Below are 17,212 nucleotides of genomic sequence, written 5' to 3' on the forward strand. Positions count from 1 at the left end.
GTATCAGAATCACCAGGACAATTTTTTTCCCAAATACACGTGGCTGCCATCCCTGGAGCTCTGATCTGTCTGGGAGAAAGGGATGCATCACATGGAACGCGCACATGTTTTGAAAAAATTCCCCAGGCCCCTTTGGGTCCCTCGTCCCCTAGGACCAACACTCTATACTCCTTAGAAGTCCTGGGACATCTAGAGTCCGCCGGCAGCACCCATAGACCAGCAACCCCGAGGTCCCGGGTAACGCTGGCGCGTTACTGTGGATAACCCCCGCGGTGGAGGGTCGCACGAAGCACACGCTGCTGAAGTCACCCCAGGACTGGCCCGGGCAGCAGGCGGAAAGCAATGCCCCACTTGCTCGGCCCCGCCCACAGCCGGGGGCGGGCGGATAGTCGGCTCTGTCCAATCACACTTCCGGAAGGAGAAGGACCGAAAAGGCTTTCTTCAATCACAGCTTGCGACGAGATTGATGCGTCTTTCCGCCAATCGTCGCCGAGGCGCGAGGGGGTTGTCGGGATGGGGGCCGGCGCCAACATGGAGCCCTCAATGGGATGAGGGTGAAGCTGCCGTTGCCGGCTGCTCCTGTGTTCACGTCCCATCATGTTGGTGCACTTATTTCGGGTCGGAATTCGGGGTGGCCCTGTCCCAGGCAGGCTGATACTACCCCTCCGCTTCCAGACATTCGCGGCCGTCAGGTAAAAAGTGACAAACCTACTGGGAGCGCGGGCCGTTGACCGGCTGGCGGGGCGTGGGGCCTGCCGGGACATGGAGTCCCGGGCTCGCGCGAGGCCTGCTGGAAGTTGTAGGCCGGCCCGGGGGTAGAATGTCACTCCCCAGGGATTGGCTTCAGTTATTTATAGCGAGTACCTAGGTGCCAGCAGGAGACTCGGCCCGTCTGTATCCGCCTGTGGGCTGCGCGGAGGGAACGCTCTAGGTCGGTGACCACACCGGGTCCGTGCTTCCCACCAGAGGGCGCCAGGTGTCGAGCCTGGGTGCTGTTCCTGCCCCCTCCCTGTCCTCTTTCTTGGAAGTGGTCTGGCAATTTGGACAAAAACTGTTCGTGTCCAGAGACATGTAGTGTTGGTGTTGCTCCCAAGATTCAATATGAGCTGAACAGAAATTGTTCCTAGATCTGGATGTTTTCAGCAGAGATTAAAAAAAAAAATCTAGAAACACGTACATGTGTGTTTTTGTGTGTTTACACACGTTGGTCCTGAGAGAGAGAGGCAGGTAGGAAACCAACGTAGACCCTGAAACTGCGACCCCAGTGTAACTGCTTTTGAGAAGGGACGGATTCCTTTCTGATCCTGGAGTGAATAACCTGTGGGCCAGGAAGGCAGCAGATTGGCAGGGGTGAGCTGATAGGGACTTGTGTCATTTTGAAAGCCCATCTGATTGAAAGAGGAGAAGAGCTGGGCCAAGCTGGAGCTAGAAGTACCGTTGCTGGGAAGTAATTTGCCAGTTCTTGGCAGTGACCAAGCCTTGCTTAGAGTCTTAGTTTGGAGGAGATGAGAGAAGTTGGAAAGTAACCATGGTAAATTATTAAAATGCTTGAAACACTCCTTAGGAAGAGAGTAAGGGTGTTGATATCATTTAAACCAGAGAGAAACCCGGAGAGAAACCTCAGATAATATGCAAGTATTTGTGTGCCCACGAGTGCAATGTCTTTCAAATGTGCAAGTCACAACACAGTAGATCAAAAAATGAACGTAGTGCGTAGGATCATGTAAAAGTGAATGTAATAGAGAGTGCCTAGTGAGCATGTGACTCTTGATCTCAGGGTCTGAGTTCAAGCCCCACGTTGAGTGTGGAGCCTACTTTTTAAAACAAGTGAATAGAATAGAATACCCGCTTTAACATTAGAGAGAGTATTGTTTTGTGAAGCATTTCAATTTTGTGTGACCTGTGTTTATTGTACTGGGTGGCAATTTACAACATACTTCTTACTGTAGGCCTCAGTAAGTCTACAACTTGCAAACAATGCAGTAACAGGACAGGTCAGATTTTTCCCTTCTGCATTTCTTTTTTTTTTTTTTTTAATGTTTTTATTTATTTTTGAGACAGAGACAGAGCATGAATGGGGGAGGGTCAGAGAGAGAGGGAGACACAGAATCTGAAGCAGGCTCCAGGCTCTGAGCTGTCAGCACAGAGCCCGACGCGGGGCTCGAACTCACAGACCGTGAGATCATGACCTGAGCCGAAGTCGGACGCTTAACCGACTGAGCCACCCAGGCTCCCCTCCCTTCTGCATTTCTAACAAGGGCATGCACTCAACAAACATAACCATAACCGTTTGCTGAATATCTGTTATGTACAAGAACTCTGCTAAGTGCTGGGGGTGAATGTGGATAAGATAGAGCTTCCTGCCCTCGAGGAATATAAAGTCTCATGGGGAAATTGGACAGTTACACTGGGCAGAAGGAAGATGAGCTTCTCTAAAATTTAGCGTAGACATAAAGTACACAGTGGAAAATGAGACATAAAAGCCAGGCATGTGGAATGGGGTGGAAGGAGGCATAACAGAGAGGACCCGGGCCTCCTTGAAACGAGGGAAAAATTAGGTGGAGTCTGCAGTTGGGAGCATCTGAGAACACAAAAGACCATCCGAATAAAGAAAAACCTCATTCTATTTATTCCTTTTTTTTTTTTAATGTTTATTTATTTTGAGAGAGCGAGTGAATGCGTGCAAGCAGGGGAGGGGCAGAGAGAGGAGAGAAAATCCCAGTGCAGAGCTCAATGTCATGAACTGTGAGATTATGCATGACCTGAACTGTAATTACGAGTGGAATGCTTAACCCACTGAGCCACCCAAGTGACCCTTTTTGTGTTGTTGGTTTTTTTTGTGATGTTTATTTATTTATTTTGAGAGAGAGAGATCGTACAAGGGGCAGAGAGAGAATCCCAAGCAGGTTCCACGCTGTCAGCGCGGAGCCTGATGCAGGGCTTGATCTCACGAACCATGAGATCATAACCTGAGCCAAAATCAAAGGCCAGACGCTTAACTGACTGAGCCACCTAGGCGTCCCCGTATTCGTTTTTAAAAGCCTCTCCCCATCGATAACCTCATTTGAATCTTTGAACATCCCACCATTTACTCTTGGCCAAATAACTTCTGCTTGTAACAGGGTCCCCGTAGCCAGGCTTGCCCTTCTCCAGCCTTCTCCCCTCTGCTGTGATCTTTAAGATGCAGATTTGATTATGTCATACCTCAGCCTAAAAGCCACGAATGGTCTTCATTGCCCTCTAAAGTCCAGCTGTCCTATAAAAACTTCGATGCCTGTCCTGCCCATGTCTCCTCTCCCTTGTATTTCAGGTTCCAGCTCTTCCTTCTTTCGTACCTGCACATGTCCCAAACACGCTCCCTGCTGCCTACAGCTCTCCCCCACTTTATCCCCACCCCCTTCACTTAGCCAGCTCCTTCCCATTCTCCCTCGGGTCTGGTCAGGAAGGCCTCTCCTGATGCCCTCACACAGGGAATTCGTGGTCTGTGCTCTGAGCACCTGCCGTTCCCCTTTTCACACTCAGCAACCTTTGTCATTAGCTGTTAGTCCTTCCCACCATGAGGGTAGTTACATGGTCTGTCCTGTTTACCTCTTGTTCCCCGTGCCTCACAGCAGAGTGTGGGCACGCAGTAGGCTCTCTACCCGACATCACCGCGTATCGATGCAGAAACTGCAGACCAGAGAAGGTGATTTGGGCCGGTCTGAGATGACAAGATACATTATTTGGATTGTTAATTTCTTTTTTCTCCTTCAGTTGATAGAGAGGGAGTGTGTCACCGTTTTTCTCCATACGCTGCCACATAAGCACTCGGGGCCTGGGAGGAGTCTGGGTGTTGGGGTGCAATGAACAGTGACCAGGGGTCAGAAGACACGGGGCCGGTCCAGGCCCTGCCACACCCAGCCTTGGGCACAGCACACGTGGCAGACTAGAACAAGCCTGGATCCTGGAGTCACACAGCAGGGTTCCCCTCTTGTCCAGGTGCTGCTGCTTGGGGACAAATTATTCCAGCTCTCTCAGTCCCCGTGACATTCTCTTCCATCAAGTGAGAATAAGGGCGTCTCCCTCCCAGAGAAGGGAGGATCAAACACAGCCGGACCATTGTCTGGCAACATGGGGGCCACGTGGGCCAGGCGTCGCCACTGCAAGCCAGCCCAGTGCCGGGTGTGGCCAGGGGGCACTCTCCTCTTGCCTCTCTGAACCAGACTCACTTAGGACCTCTGCTTCCTCAGCTGTAGAAGGAGTGCCTGCAGACGAGCTGCCGTCCAAAGTGATGTCCCGTGATCAGAAAGCACGTGGGTTGGAGATGGCCCCTGACCAGAGGGGCCGCTGGAGGCTGAGGGGGCCCAGCTGTCTGATGGCGTGGCGAGAGCACCTTTCCGACTTGGTTGCCGACTATTGTCTTGCTCCTCAGCAACTTGGCCTCAGTGTGTTTCTCTTAGAAACTGAGGTGCTAAAGAACAGCCCTGGGAGGAGTCGTGTAGGACCCTACGGAGGAAGAAATGCTGTCCAGAGGCCTCAGCTCAGAGCCGGCCTGATTGGTTGCTCCCTTGAAGTTCACTCGGGGCCGTGAGCCATCGATGCCATTGTCTCCCTACAGGTGCTCTGATGGCCGCCACAGCTCCTACCTCCTCAGGGCTGTGGCCCAGCTGCGCTCCCAGCTCCGGGCTCACCTCCTTCGAGCGCCTCCAGCTCCCAGCCAAAGACCCTCTGCCTGGCGCTGGGTCGGGGGCATCCTTCTGGGCCCCGTGCTGTTGAGTAAGTGCCCCCGCCTCTGCCTTGTGGCGCTGTGTGAGGCAGAAGAGGCCCCTCCTGCCTGCTCCAGACCTTGTGTCGGGGATTCCCGCTTTAACTGGAAGCTCTTCTGGCAGTTTCTGCGCCCCCACCTGCTGGTCCTGGCGGCAGCCATCGTGGTGAGATGCCCCTCCCCTTTCGCCCACACCAGGGACAGGGAAGGACCCAGCCAGGGGTTTGCAGAAGCACCAGCTGGAGCTGCACAGGGGCAGCTTGTCTGCCTCACCAAGTCTCAGGATAGACCTCAGGAAGCAGCAAGGGCTGGCTGCCTTAGGGACTGGAAGCCAAGGGATGCCAGGCGATCCCGCACAGGGCAGCTGGCTGTGCAGGGTACAGGAATCCCCAGGCTCTGGCAGCCTGGGCTGGAACTCGAAGAAGCACACAGCCAAACATGAACAGCTGCAGGAGAGGGAGGGCCAAGGTCAGGGCCAGGGATGGGGAAGAATATGGCCCCCTCTAAATGTCTGCCCCCCCCTCCCCAAGCTGGCACTGGGTGCGGCCCTGGTGAATGTGCAGATCCCCCTGCTCCTGGGCCAGCTGGTGGAGATTGTGGCCAAGTACACAAGGGACCATGTGGGCAGCTTCCTGACTGAGTCTCGGAATCTCAGCACCTACCTGCTCATCCTCTATGGCATTCAGGTACAACAGGAGGGAGGGCCTGGGGGCACCCAAAGGAGCCTCCTGGGCGCCCCTGAGTGCCCCGGCCTCTCTCCCAGGGCCTGCTGACCTTCGGGTACCTGGTATTGCTGTCCCGCATCGGCGAGCGCATGGCCGTGGACATGCGGAGGGCCCTCTTCAGCAACCTGCTTCGGTACTGCCAGTGCAGGGTGCGGGCAGGGGGAACTGCTGGCCCCAGAGGTCTGGACAAATGTAGGGGCAGGGTCTTGTCCTAAACTAATGTCTCCTCTTCTCCCCAACCTACTGTACCCTTGACCTACCACCAGACAAGATATTGCTTTCTTCGATGCTAAAAAGACAGGGCAGCTGGTGAGCCGACTGACAGCTGATGTGCAAGAGTTTAAATCATCTTTCAAACTCGTCATCTCCCAGGTCAGTTCCCCAGGCCCCCCTGTGTGTATACACACACACACACACACACACACACACACACACACACACACCCCAGTGTAGACACATCAGGCCAGCCCCACCCGCCTTGCTGTTGGGCTCTGAGCTTAGGCTCGCACCAAGTGAGAAGCCTGCTGTCTGGTGAGGGTGTGGATGAGGGAGTGGGGAAGTTCACGGAAGGGAGGTACTGTGGTATCGTCCAAGGTCAGGACAGGCTGTTTCACTCCTGTTCTGAAATTCTACCTCCCCGGAAAACCTTCCCAAGGACTCAGACAAGAGCCTTTCTTGGACCGGCTTGCCAAGAGCAAAATCACCCTGGCCTGCCTTACCCCCAGAATGCCTGGCATGCTGACAAGTGTTAACGAGAACGAGTAAAGGCTTTTTACTGCATTACTGATGTCCTGTTCTCATCCACCCACATGGTCACTGTGGCTGCTGGGTCATGCCTCACACTGGCCCGTAGCAGTCCCTGGGTGACGTTCCTGCTCGATTCTTTTTTTTTCAGTTCCTAAAGCAAAAGGCAAAGCAAATTGGGATTTGTCTGGGGGAAGGAGGCTGTGGTCCATAGACATTCTCACCCAGGCCTTTCATGCCTGCTAGGAGAGAAAGGGTCATGCATTATGACTGGGTGGACTGCCGGTTGGCCTTCCAGGGTCAGACTCATGGCCTTGGCCTTCGGAAGCGTCCTTGGCCGCTGTAGCCAGTGGACCCTTGGTGAAGTCCCCGTGTCGTGGTGCTGATGCCAAACAGCCTTCCTGCGTCCCTTCTCTCCCCCAGGGACTGCGAAGCTGCACCCAGGTGGCTGGCTGCCTGGTGTCCCTGTCCATGCTGTCCCCCCGCCTCACGCTGCTGCTGATGGTGGCCACACCCATTCTTATGGGAGTTGGCACCCTAATGGGCTCAGCTCTCCGAAAGTTGTCTCGCCAGTGTCAGGAGCAGGTACCAGCATTCCTGCCATCCTTGCTTTCCCCATTTCTGTCTGCCCCGCCATTCCTCCCCGTCCCCAAGCCAGCCGCCTACTTCCTGGACTCCTTGCAGATTGCAAGGGCGACAGGCGTAGCAGATGAGGCCCTGGGCAACGTTCGGACCGTGCGGGCCTTCGCCATGGAGCATCGGGAAGAGGAGTGAGTCCCAGACGGAGAGGAGCATGAAGCAGGGAGGACTCCCTGAATGCACCCCAGCAGCCCTGCACCCCAGCCCGGCTGCTTCCTGACAGCCGGGCTTGGCCTCTCTCCCCAGACGCTACGGAGCAGAGCTGGAGGGGTCCCGCTGTAAGGCAGAGGAGCTGGGCAGGGGCATCGCCTTGTTCCAGGGGCTCTCCAACATTGCCTTCAACTGTGAGTGAGCAAGTCCCCACCCGGGGTGTGGGCGCGCCCCGTCACGGCTGGGGATGAGCGTGGAGCAGTGAAGGGCAAGTCCCAGCCACGCAGGGGAGGGGCGGCTCTCCGCCTGCTTGATGTCCTTCAGACATCTGTAGGAGTGCCAGGTGTGTGAGCTCCACCACCACACATGCACGTGTGCGCGCACACACACACACACTCATTTCCGCATGAAACAGGTAGACGCTATTCCAGGCAGACGCCTTCCTGACCGTCTGTCCCTTTCCACACGCAGGCATGGTCTTAGGCACTCTGTTTATTGGGGGCTCCCTCGTGGCTGGACAGGAGCTGACAGGGGGAGACCTCATGTCCTTCCTCGTGGCCTCCCAGACGGTGCAGAGGTGAGTGTGAGGCTGTCCCCGTCCTGCAGGAGCCCTGCTGAGTGGAGGGACAGGGGATGGTGGCCCGCCCCAGGGGCTGGCTGGGGAGAGTGCCCCCGTGCCATCCGTGAGCACCCTGTAACCTGATTCACCGTCCGTATGCTCAGGAATGCAGCTGACATCTTCGGCCGCCTAAACGGCTCCGAAATTTCCGAGACAGCTTCTTAAAAAATTGGTCATTGTAGCAAAACACACGTAATGTCACATTTACCATCTTAACCGTTTGTAAGCATAGAGTTTGTGCATCTGTTACCACCATCCGTCTCCCGCCCTTCGTGCTGCAGCACTGAAACCGGCTGTTAAATGCTGAGCCCCCACAACCCCTTCCCTCAGCCCCTGACAACCTCCACGTCTGTGATTTGCCCACTTTGGGTGCCTCACGTAAGTGAGATTGCACAGCGTTTGTCCTTTTGTGACGGGCCTATCTCACTCAGCATATCTTCCAGGTTCGTCCATAGCGTAGCCTGTGTCCATTTCCTTCCTTTTTAAGGCCGAGTGAGATTCCACGTATGGATAGACCGTCTTTGACATGCTCTTTACGAGCTCACCTGCCATCCTCTCTGACCTTCCCAGGGCTGAGCGGCTCAGCCTCTCCCCTGCCCTTCCCAGCCTGGAGCTCACTGTGTTCGTTGTTCTGCGATCTACCTGCCCCACTGGGCCTGTCTGCCCGGACCTCTCGGCTCCCTTTGCTCAAAACCCCCAAGGCCTCCCCTTTCCTTTCTCTTCTGAGCTAAACGCTAGCAGTTCCTGCTGCAGTTTCTCATCATCTCCCCCCCACACCACATATGTGAGAGCACGTAAAGCATAAGTAGATGTCGTGATGAATAACAGAAGAGCAAATATGCTGTAATAAATCATTGAAGAGCAGAGACCCAAATTACTGTCAAGCACGTCAAGAGAACAGACTCTCACCCCAAACACCCCTCCGTGCCCCTCCCCCATTGCTTCCGACACTCGTGGCCCGGCTCTGCATTGTGTCTTACTGCCTGTTTCTTACAGCGCCCCTCGTCATCAGCCTTGTTATTGTCCCAGGTAGACTGGAGCCAGTCTGAAGATGGGTTGGTAGAAAGGACTCCCATCCTTGGCCCCATTTGTGTCTGGTGCTCCCATATCTGGGCCCATTCACACCTTCTCTGAAGTTCAGACCCTGGGTGGCCTCATCCCTCCTCCAGCCTGGGAACTGTTCCCTGGTAGCCTGGGGACCGAGAGGACTGTTGTAGAGGTGGGACTTGGCACAGACCCCAGGCTAAGCCCTGGCCTCGTGCTCTGGTCCTGAGGAGCCCGACAAACCCGCCTGGTTCCACGCACACAGTCACCATATGGCCCTCCACAGGCAGTGATGGGAAGGTCTCCCTTTCCCTACACCTCCCGAGTCTGGCCCTCCTCCATCAGGCTCCCCTTCATCTGGGCCCCCACTTCCCTTTGTGGCCTGAGTTCCGACCCCTTCCTTTCCTCCCCACAGCATGGGCTAGCCAGTTAGCAGAGCTTTCTTATAAACAGAAAAGCCTAGGAAGTTCATCTATGCTGTCTCTCTCTCTGGCTGCTACACGGAGCTGCTCCCACAGCCACGGGCCTTAGGACTATCCTTTGTGGGGGGCCCTCCCCACGTGGAGATCCTTCACCACCCACCTTGGAGGAATTCGATCTATTTAGGAGGCTGATGTATTTCCTCCTGGGGTCCAGCAGGGCAAGGGAGGGGAGGGAGGCAGCCTCAATCTTTAGACCCCATTCTAGGTGTTCTTTTTGTGGCACTGGGTCTCTGGAGGAGACGGAGCGGTACCCAGACAGACCACAGTCAGGGCCAGGCCACCTGGTCTACATCCAGGTCTGTCCTCACCGGTAAGGGGCCACCCCCCCGCCAGGGCTCTCAGGGCTGCCTCCTGAGCTGTCTCTGAGAGCAAGGTCATCGCGCACCAACGTGTCATGTGCATCTGCTTTTTGGTTGCTGCCGGGCACCTCTGCCAGGCCCTAATGGCCTCCAGATCTCTTGTGGAGGATGTTCTCCCTTGTCGTCCACAGATAACTCACTGTCCTGGCTCTTCCTTGCTCAATGCCTCTCCACTCACTCCGGCAAATGCCAGTAACTCTCTGAGCCTGCCAGAACCATTTCCTTGCAGGCCCCTCCCCTCCTCACCCCTGGCGCTGGAGGAAGTGACTTTCCCGTTCAAGGCGCTCAGTCTTTTCCACTTCAAGGACCCACATGCACACTCACAGACACGCGCACTGTCGCGGACTGGCCAGCCCGGTCAGGGCCGGTGACTGAGAAGCATGACTCTCCACCTTCCAGCAGCCGACAGCCTTGCACTGCAGAGGAGGTGACCCCCCCTGGACAGAGACACACTCGCACCATGCCTTACACAGGGCAAGCCCGCGCTAGCGTCTCTATGGAACTTTGTTTTGGGGCCCATCCCCCACCCGTCACATGCTCCAGGGTCTTCGAGTTCCTTCTTTCTCTGAAAGGATTAACATCCATTTTCCACCTTAATTAGCCCTTGCTCCCCCAGGAGTCCACCGCACTAGAGCTGACCTTGCCCCATGGGCCTCGTGGCCCCGACCTGTTCACGGTGCTGGCGCTCTCCCTCGTGTTGTTGGTGCAGGCAGGCAGCACAGAGCCCAGCTCCCCTGAGCCCCGTGCCTGCTTCCTGTGCCCATCTCCCCGGAGCCCCCAGGCCTGAGGTGGCAGACAGTTGTCAGCTTCATCTGGCCAAGGAGAGAACAAGGAGATAACGTGGTTCCAAGGAGAAGCGACCTGCCAGTGAACTATCTGGTGTTGCTGGATCCCAGGGCTCCTGCTGTCCCAGATTTCAGGAACATCCTCTGTGTTCGCCTTCAGGCTGCCCGTTTCCTAGCCTCACGCGCCACGTCCTCTCTGCCCCCATGCAGCTGAGACCCATACCCTTCCCTCTGGCACCAGCCTTCTCTGGGGCTCCTGTCCCCACTCTTTGAATCTTTCTCTCCTCCTCACAGGTCCATGGCCAACCTCTCTGTCCTGTTCGGCCAGGTGAGTGGCAGTCAGGGGGCGGGCCCCGTGGTGTGGACATCGGATCTGGGCTGGAGTCCTGTCAGCAACCAGCATCACCTGTGTGCTGCAGGAACCAGGTGTCAGGTGGAGGGGGTGTCAGGAGATGGGGCTGCACTGCCAGCCTTGCCCTCAGACCCCACCCCTCCCTCACCTCGGACTTTAATTAACCCCCTCCCCAGGTGGTGCGGGGGCTCAGTGCGGGTGCCCGGGTGTTTGAGTACATGACTCTGAGCCCATGCATTCCGCTGGCTGGGGGCTGCTGCATCCCCAGAGAGCACCTGCGCGGGGCCGTCACGTTCCACAACGTCTGCTTCAGGTCAGCGGCATCAGCGGGTGGGCATGGGGGCGTGAGGCCCTGTGGGTCCGTGTCTCCCTCTAAACGAGCCCCCCCCTCGGGGTACAGTGAGACTCGAGCAGGGGCCAGGGCAGAAAGGGGCCAGGACCTGGTCTAACTAAGGATCTCCGTTGGCTCCTTCCAGTTACCCCTGCCGCCCCGGCTTCCAGGTGCTCGAAGACTTCAGCCTCACGCTGCCCCCTGGCAAGATCGTGGCCCTCGTGGGCCAGTCCGGCGGAGGTGAGAGGAACCCCCCGCCCTCCCACTCTAGGACCTTCCTTCCTACGGTAACCACTCAGAGTGGGATGGGAGGAGGGGCCCCTTCACCTGTCACCGGGGGTCCCTCTTCCCTGGCAGAGCCTCCAGAAACCATGCCACCTCCCTGACCGCCCTGTGCCCCCACGCCCACTTCCCCAGGAAAGACCACGGTGGCTTCCCTGCTCGAGCGCTTCTACGACCCCACAGCCGGCGTAGTGACCCTGGATGGGCGGGACCTGCGAACCCTCGATCCCTCCTGGCTCCGAGGCCAGGTCATCGGCTTCATCAGCCAGGTGGGAAGCGCGTCTCCGACTTGCAGACGCCGTCTGTCTTTTCTCGCGGTCCTTACTGCACCTGGGCCTTTCCCCTTCTTCCTCCCTCCCGCCCACTTTACCCCTGCTCTCTTTGTGGGGAGGGAGTAGGGGGCTGAGGCCATCCTGACTGGCTCCCCAGCGGTCATGGGATCTGGGGCTTGCCCTCCCCAGCCCGCCGCAGCTCTGCCCTTGCCTCCCCGGGGCAGGAACTCTGCTCCTCCCTTACTGCCATCCAACCAGGTGCAGTGGGACCCTATTTTAGGACCCCTGGGTCCTCTGACAAACATGTGGTGTTCAGAAGGTCTAGAGACCCCCGCCCCTGACTAAGCAAGCCCCCGTGGCCCCACCCTGAAGCCCTCAGCCTCACTTCTTTCCTTCTGTGTGAGGCGGTGCCCCCCAGCGAGGGTCCACCCTCCTCCCGTGATTGGATAAAGAGGGCACCCTCACCAACCCACCACTGCAGAGAAAGCTAGAATGAACACCCCCTTCTTCCCCATCTCTCCCAAGAGGAGAGGTTTTGCCAGGCCAGCTGGCTCAGCCACCTCCCCATCCCACTCCTGAGGGACCCTGTGCCCTGCAGGGAGCTCGGCCTCTCCCCACTTTGACAGATCTCTCTTTTTTTATTGGACTTGTAACTTTGAATTGCCCCTACCTGTCTTGCAAGAGGCCAGTTCCGGTGTGGCCAAAATCGCCTTTTTGCCCCGCTCCGGGGTTTGGGGCAAAGTCAGAATGTCCCATGTGGACCCACCCCGCCACCGCAGGAGCCAGTCCTGTTCGGAACGACGATCATGGAGAACATCCGTTTTGGGAAGCTGGGTGCCTCGGATGAAGAGGTTTACGCAGCTGCCCGGGAGGCCAATGCCCACGAGTTCATCACCAGCTTCCCCGAGGGCTACAACACCGTAGTCGGTGAGTCCCGGGGACAGTGTTCTGCTTGGATCTGCCAGGCCTGCGTGAACAGGCCACAGGGACACAGGCCTGGCATCAGGGAAGGCTAGGTCCGTGGCCGAGGGGGGCAGACACAGGTCTGTGGTTCAACCACACGCAGGCTGCAGAGACGGGGATGCCTCAGAAAGTGTAGGCGCAGGACCCGGCCAGGGACACTTGCAAGGGGTCTGTGGTGTCAGGGACCTTCAGAGCTTCCCAGAGGCCTCCACGTCCTAAGACGGGACCAGAAGCACTGGACTGCTAATCTTCTCGTAATTCCTTGTGCTTCAGGCTCCTGTTTCATTCCTGCCCTTTTGTTCCTTAATTTAAAAGCGTTTCCGTCTAGTTACCCACAGGGATTGATGTGACTGAACAGGTCTCCCTTCTGACCTACCCAGAGAAGGGCTTTCGTGGTTCTGGGACGTTGCAGTGTTGCGGCCTCACACTAGAATATTCACATCGCGGCTCGCGGCTTTGTGCATTCACAAAGGGGTCTTTTTTTCAACCTCTGGGGCCATGTTTATCACCCCCAGTCCTTGGCTGTGTTGCAGAATGTTCTGGCACGTCTCAAGGTGTAGGCATATCTGGGGTTCTTGGCACATCTTGAAACTTAGGCCTCAGTCTGGCTGAGCTTCAGGGGTGGTACCACCCCTGTCTATAGCCATCATCCACGCTGTATTAGTGATCCAGCCCATTCTGGTCACCACCCAGAGTCCACACTCCCCCGACTGGAGGTGCTGTGCCCACACCTCTCGAGAGGCACCTTCCTTGTACCTCTGACCCCAGCACACTAGCAGGCTCATCTGGGGCTTTAGTCTGCCCTTGCTGACCTCTGACCACCATCCCCATGGTGCTGTTTTTCACTCCCAGGCTGCCCCCTCTGCTGTTTTCCTGTGAGCATGGTAGACCCCAAGTGGGATCTTCCCAGAATGCCCCATGGCAAGCCGTCACTACACTCCAGGGCCCACATCTGGGTCGTGGACGTCCCCAGGGTGGCGGAGACCCAGCAGGCCAGGAGAAGGCAGCTGGAGCCACAGGCCCAGGCATGGCTCTGAGACCCCACCCCGGTGTGGGAGGGGCACTGGGTGTCTCCAGGGTGCACTGAATCCCGAGTGTGCGCCCCTCCTGCTGTCTGGTGTGAGTGCACATGTGCGTTTGCACAGGGTTATGGGATCAGGATGCTGACCCATCCGAGGCAGGCGAATGTGCATGGTGCAAGGTGGTGAGCCTGAGGGACCAGATGGAAAGTTCTAGACGGCCCAGGTGCCCCTTTGTAGGGCCGCCCCCAAGTGCAGAGCTGAAGATCGCTTCAAGGCCCTGCCCTGTCCCCTTTCTCCCCAGGTGAGCGGGGTGCAACCCTGTCTGGTGGCCAGAAGCAGCGCCTAGCCATTGCCCGTGCCCTCATCAAGCAGCCCACGGTGCTGATCCTGGACGAGGCAACCAGCGCACTAGACTCAGAGTCCGAGCGGGTCGTGCAGGAGGCCCTGGACCGCGCCAGCACTGGCCGCACGGTGTTGGTCATCGCACACCGGCTCAGCACCGTGCGTGGGGCCCACCACATCGTCGTCATGGCCCACGGCCAAGTCTGTGAGGTCAGCTGGGGGCCAGGCAGTGGGTTGGGACAGTTTTAGCCGTGGACGCAGTGGAAAGAGTGGCTCGGCTGTGAGGGTCTGGCCTGGCCCTGGGAGCCTGGGGCGTATTCTGGAAGCAACACCCTGTGTGGATTCAGGAATTCCTGCCCTGGCCTCCCAGGGCCCGTTTCTTCCACTGTCCCGTGGGGTAGTAGAACTACCTCATGACTCCCAGAACCGAAGGGAAGGGACTCAGAGAAGTGTGGAGCACCAGGGAGAAGGGGACTAGGGGCTGAGGTACAGCAGAGGCAGCACCAGGGACCCTGGAGAGGGGCAGGCAGGGAGCTGTTCTCCACAGGCTGGTCTGCAGCAAGGCCGGGAGGCTGCATGAGGCCCGGCCCCCAGCTCCCAGCTGCTCACTCAAGTGAAAGCTGGAGTCTCTGGGTTCCATAAGGGAGATGCTCTTCCAAAACCCAGCTAAGCAGGGAGATGGCACTAGCGAGTTCAGACGTGCCGGTGCTCTGGGGTCATAGTGTCTCCAGGAGGGACGATGGCTGAGAGGACAGTGCGCTCGATGGCTGATAAGAAGCCAGCCCTCCTAGGGCTGTGAACTGTGTTGGGGTGACCGTCTGCCCCTCCTTCCTCTCTCCAGGTGGGAACCCATGAAGAGCTCCTAAAGAAGGGTGGGCTCTATGCGGAGCTCATCCGGAGACAGGCCCTGGATGTCCCAGCTCCCGAGATGCCCAGAGGCCCCAGGAACCGCCACCCCAAGTCCTGAGAGCAGCTAGGGTCTGGTTGCCGCCGAGCATCGGCACCCAGGACTGGGGCTCGGCTCAGGGGAGCTCCCAGGGACCAAACACCCAGGAAGACCAGTGCACTGGGGTGTGGGCTGCTGCTCCCCTGCTCACAGTGCAACCTGGGACTCTCGCTGAGCTGGAGGCGGGGAGGTCGGGACCACTCCCTCCGCCCCCCGCCCCCGTTTCCCCCTCCTGCCTACCTCCCTCCTGCCAGAGCCATGAGTCATTAGGCTGCACAGAGGAGGCAGAGTCCCCAGGCCCCTGCTCTGTTCCCTCCGTCTGCCCAGATCCTCCCAACCCCTCTCAGGAACCCTGCCAAGTATCCCCCTACCTGATAGCCTAAAGGCTTCCGGCCCCACCTCTGTACAAATCAGGGGTTCACACTGGGGTTCCCCATACCCGTGCCAGGACCTCACCGTCCTAGCCTGACTCCCTTCTCTCCTCCGTCCCCACTGCCTCTCTGAGCCCTGGGGGAAGGAACCCGCCCCTTCGGCCAGCCCCTTGAACCCACAGTCCCCATCCTGAGAACAGTTTCCCCTCCTCCCTGCTCCGTGAATAATGGTCCTTTTTCTAGGTTTCATCCCCCCCTCCCACTCCCGTCCAGCGGAACAAGTGCCCCACATGCCTCCAGCCCGTGGGAAGGGGGAGAAGGGGCAGGGCATGCCATGGTCTGTTCCTCAAGGAGCTTCCGACTCACCAAGCCATCGCAGCCCTGCCCTGGCCCCGTGCACCTCGTCTCCGTCACCCTGTGAGATTGTGGACAGCCCCCTTACACGAGGACACCCAGCCCTGAAGGAGACTAAGGAGGAACCGACACACCCCAGGCTCCAGCCACAGGGGTCGTATGGTGCTGGTGGTCACCAAACCTCTAGGGAGAGGTTGATACTTTGCCCCCAGGCTGACAAAACACAAAATCAGTTGGACAGGCAGTGCCCTGTGTCAGGGGCGGCAGCCGTGCGTAGGACCAGCAGAGCCCGCTGTAGCCGGAGGCCAGCCTGGAAGAAGCAGCAGCGGCTCAGGTGTGAGTGCAGGAGGCCCCACAGCCTCTTCTGGGTGTGGCTTAGGAGCAGATGCTCCTCTGGGACAAAGCACCTGAAATGTCCCCGGGCCACAGCCACCCTAGTTTGATACCTGCTTCCTTACAGATCAGAGGTCACTGCCGGGGCGGCCACAGCCCAGGGGGGCAGCGCGTGGGCTGGCTCTGGGTTGCTTTGCCGCTAAACGCCCACCCAGGAGGCACAGCCCAGAGCCAGCCTCCGCTCCCAGCCGGGTCCACGGCGGCCTGCCAGACCCCTCCCAGGGAGAGAGAGCAGACAAGCTCCTGCTCCCCCAGCTCCAGCCCCAGCCCCCCCCCCAGAGACCCCTCCTGATGCCAGACTCCGGTCTCTCCGGACCTCTTCAGGGCGGCCTCTCCAAATCCCAGCCCCCCCACCCCTCAACCCAGGGAAGTAGTGAGGTCTGTGGCGGGCCTTGAGCCGGAAGGTTGTGCGGTCAGCCTCACGCTCGCCACGTGGCCTCAGCCTCAACCTTGGCTCCGGCGACTATTCAACGTGGGTCGTAAGCCTGGCGGTACCTCATCCCGAGAGTTTAAGAGTTGAAATGGGATGATCTGTGGTAAAGTACTTAAAACTCCCAGTGCCACAGCCTCGGGAGCTGGTCACATGTACAATAAACTGTTGTTCACTCCCTGTTTCCAAGATCCGTGTATCATGTGCCGCACAGCTGCCATGGGCGTGAGGATGTCCCCGCCCCCCCCCCCCCCCCCCCCCCCCCCGTGAAAGTCTTGTCAGGAGGACAGACAGGTGGACAGGTGACGACAGCACAGCGTGATCATGGTCCGTTGGCGCACTGTGTTTCTTCCACTCATGGCCAGGAGCCTACCAGTGTGAGCCCGGCGGCCTCAAGTGAAATAAGCTTCAGTAAATAAATTAGTGGAGGTAAACCTGTGTTCTCCCAGGCCTACCGTACAGCGTCTCCCCATTCCCGGTAACAGGCAGGTGAAAATTTACTTCACCAAATGCGGGGCTGGACACCAGGCCCTGGCCATCCTCCTTGGGGGGGGTGTCTGGGCTGACCCCACCCCTCCCCCTCCCCCCCCAGCCCTCAGCCACCAGGCTCTCCTGCTGTCCTTTGTCCCCATGCCTTGGATCAGCACGACACATTTGGCCCACTGCAGGCCAGTAGGTACCAGCCTTTCGGACCGCCGCTCTACTTCCTGGAGGTGTCTGCTCCAGCTGCTGGGAGTCCTGCCCTGGCTGCCCCATCGTCTCCTCTGGATCATCGGCAGCATCTTCAGTCAAATGTACCAGCTCTGCCCTCTCAAGGCTGGCATTGCCATGCCATGCTGGGCACTGTGGCCCGGGGCACCCCA

The 17,212-nt window shown here is 58.1% G+C and overlaps 1 protein-coding gene across 3 annotated transcripts; it reads left to right on the plus strand.

Moving 5' to 3' along the window:
- Window positions 1-493: 493 nt before the first annotated feature.
- Window positions 494-16,531, plus strand: ABCB8 (ATP binding cassette subfamily B member 8). Of its 3 annotated transcripts, XM_043589922.1 has the most exons (16): window positions 494-692; window positions 4,598-4,910; window positions 5,275-5,430; window positions 5,508-5,602; window positions 5,736-5,841; window positions 6,637-6,798; window positions 6,898-6,983; window positions 7,099-7,196; window positions 7,474-7,579; window positions 10,586-10,619; window positions 10,820-10,956; window positions 11,120-11,214; window positions 11,392-11,525; window positions 12,308-12,455; window positions 13,815-14,065; window positions 14,697-16,531. In XM_043589922.1, exons 1-16 carry the CDS (start codon window positions 598-600, stop codon window positions 14,820-14,822), a joined length of 2,142 nt encoding a protein of 713 aa, XP_043445857.1. In that variant the 5' UTR covers window positions 494-597; the 3' UTR covers window positions 14,823-16,531. The 3 variants fall into 3 exon arrangements, with proteins under 3 accessions (XP_043445857.1, XP_043445854.1, XP_043445858.1); XM_043589919.1 differs by having other exon boundaries at window positions 496-692; window positions 6,637-6,983; XM_043589923.1 differs by lacking the exon at window positions 4,598-4,910 and having other exon boundaries at window positions 534-692.
- Window positions 16,532-17,212: the final 681 nt, after the last annotated feature.

The sequence above is a fragment of the Prionailurus bengalensis genome, chromosome A2 (assembly GCF_016509475.1).
Source record: "Prionailurus bengalensis isolate Pbe53 chromosome A2, Fcat_Pben_1.1_paternal_pri, whole genome shotgun sequence".
NCBI classification, from domain to species: domain Eukaryota; kingdom Metazoa; phylum Chordata; class Mammalia; order Carnivora; family Felidae; genus Prionailurus; species Prionailurus bengalensis.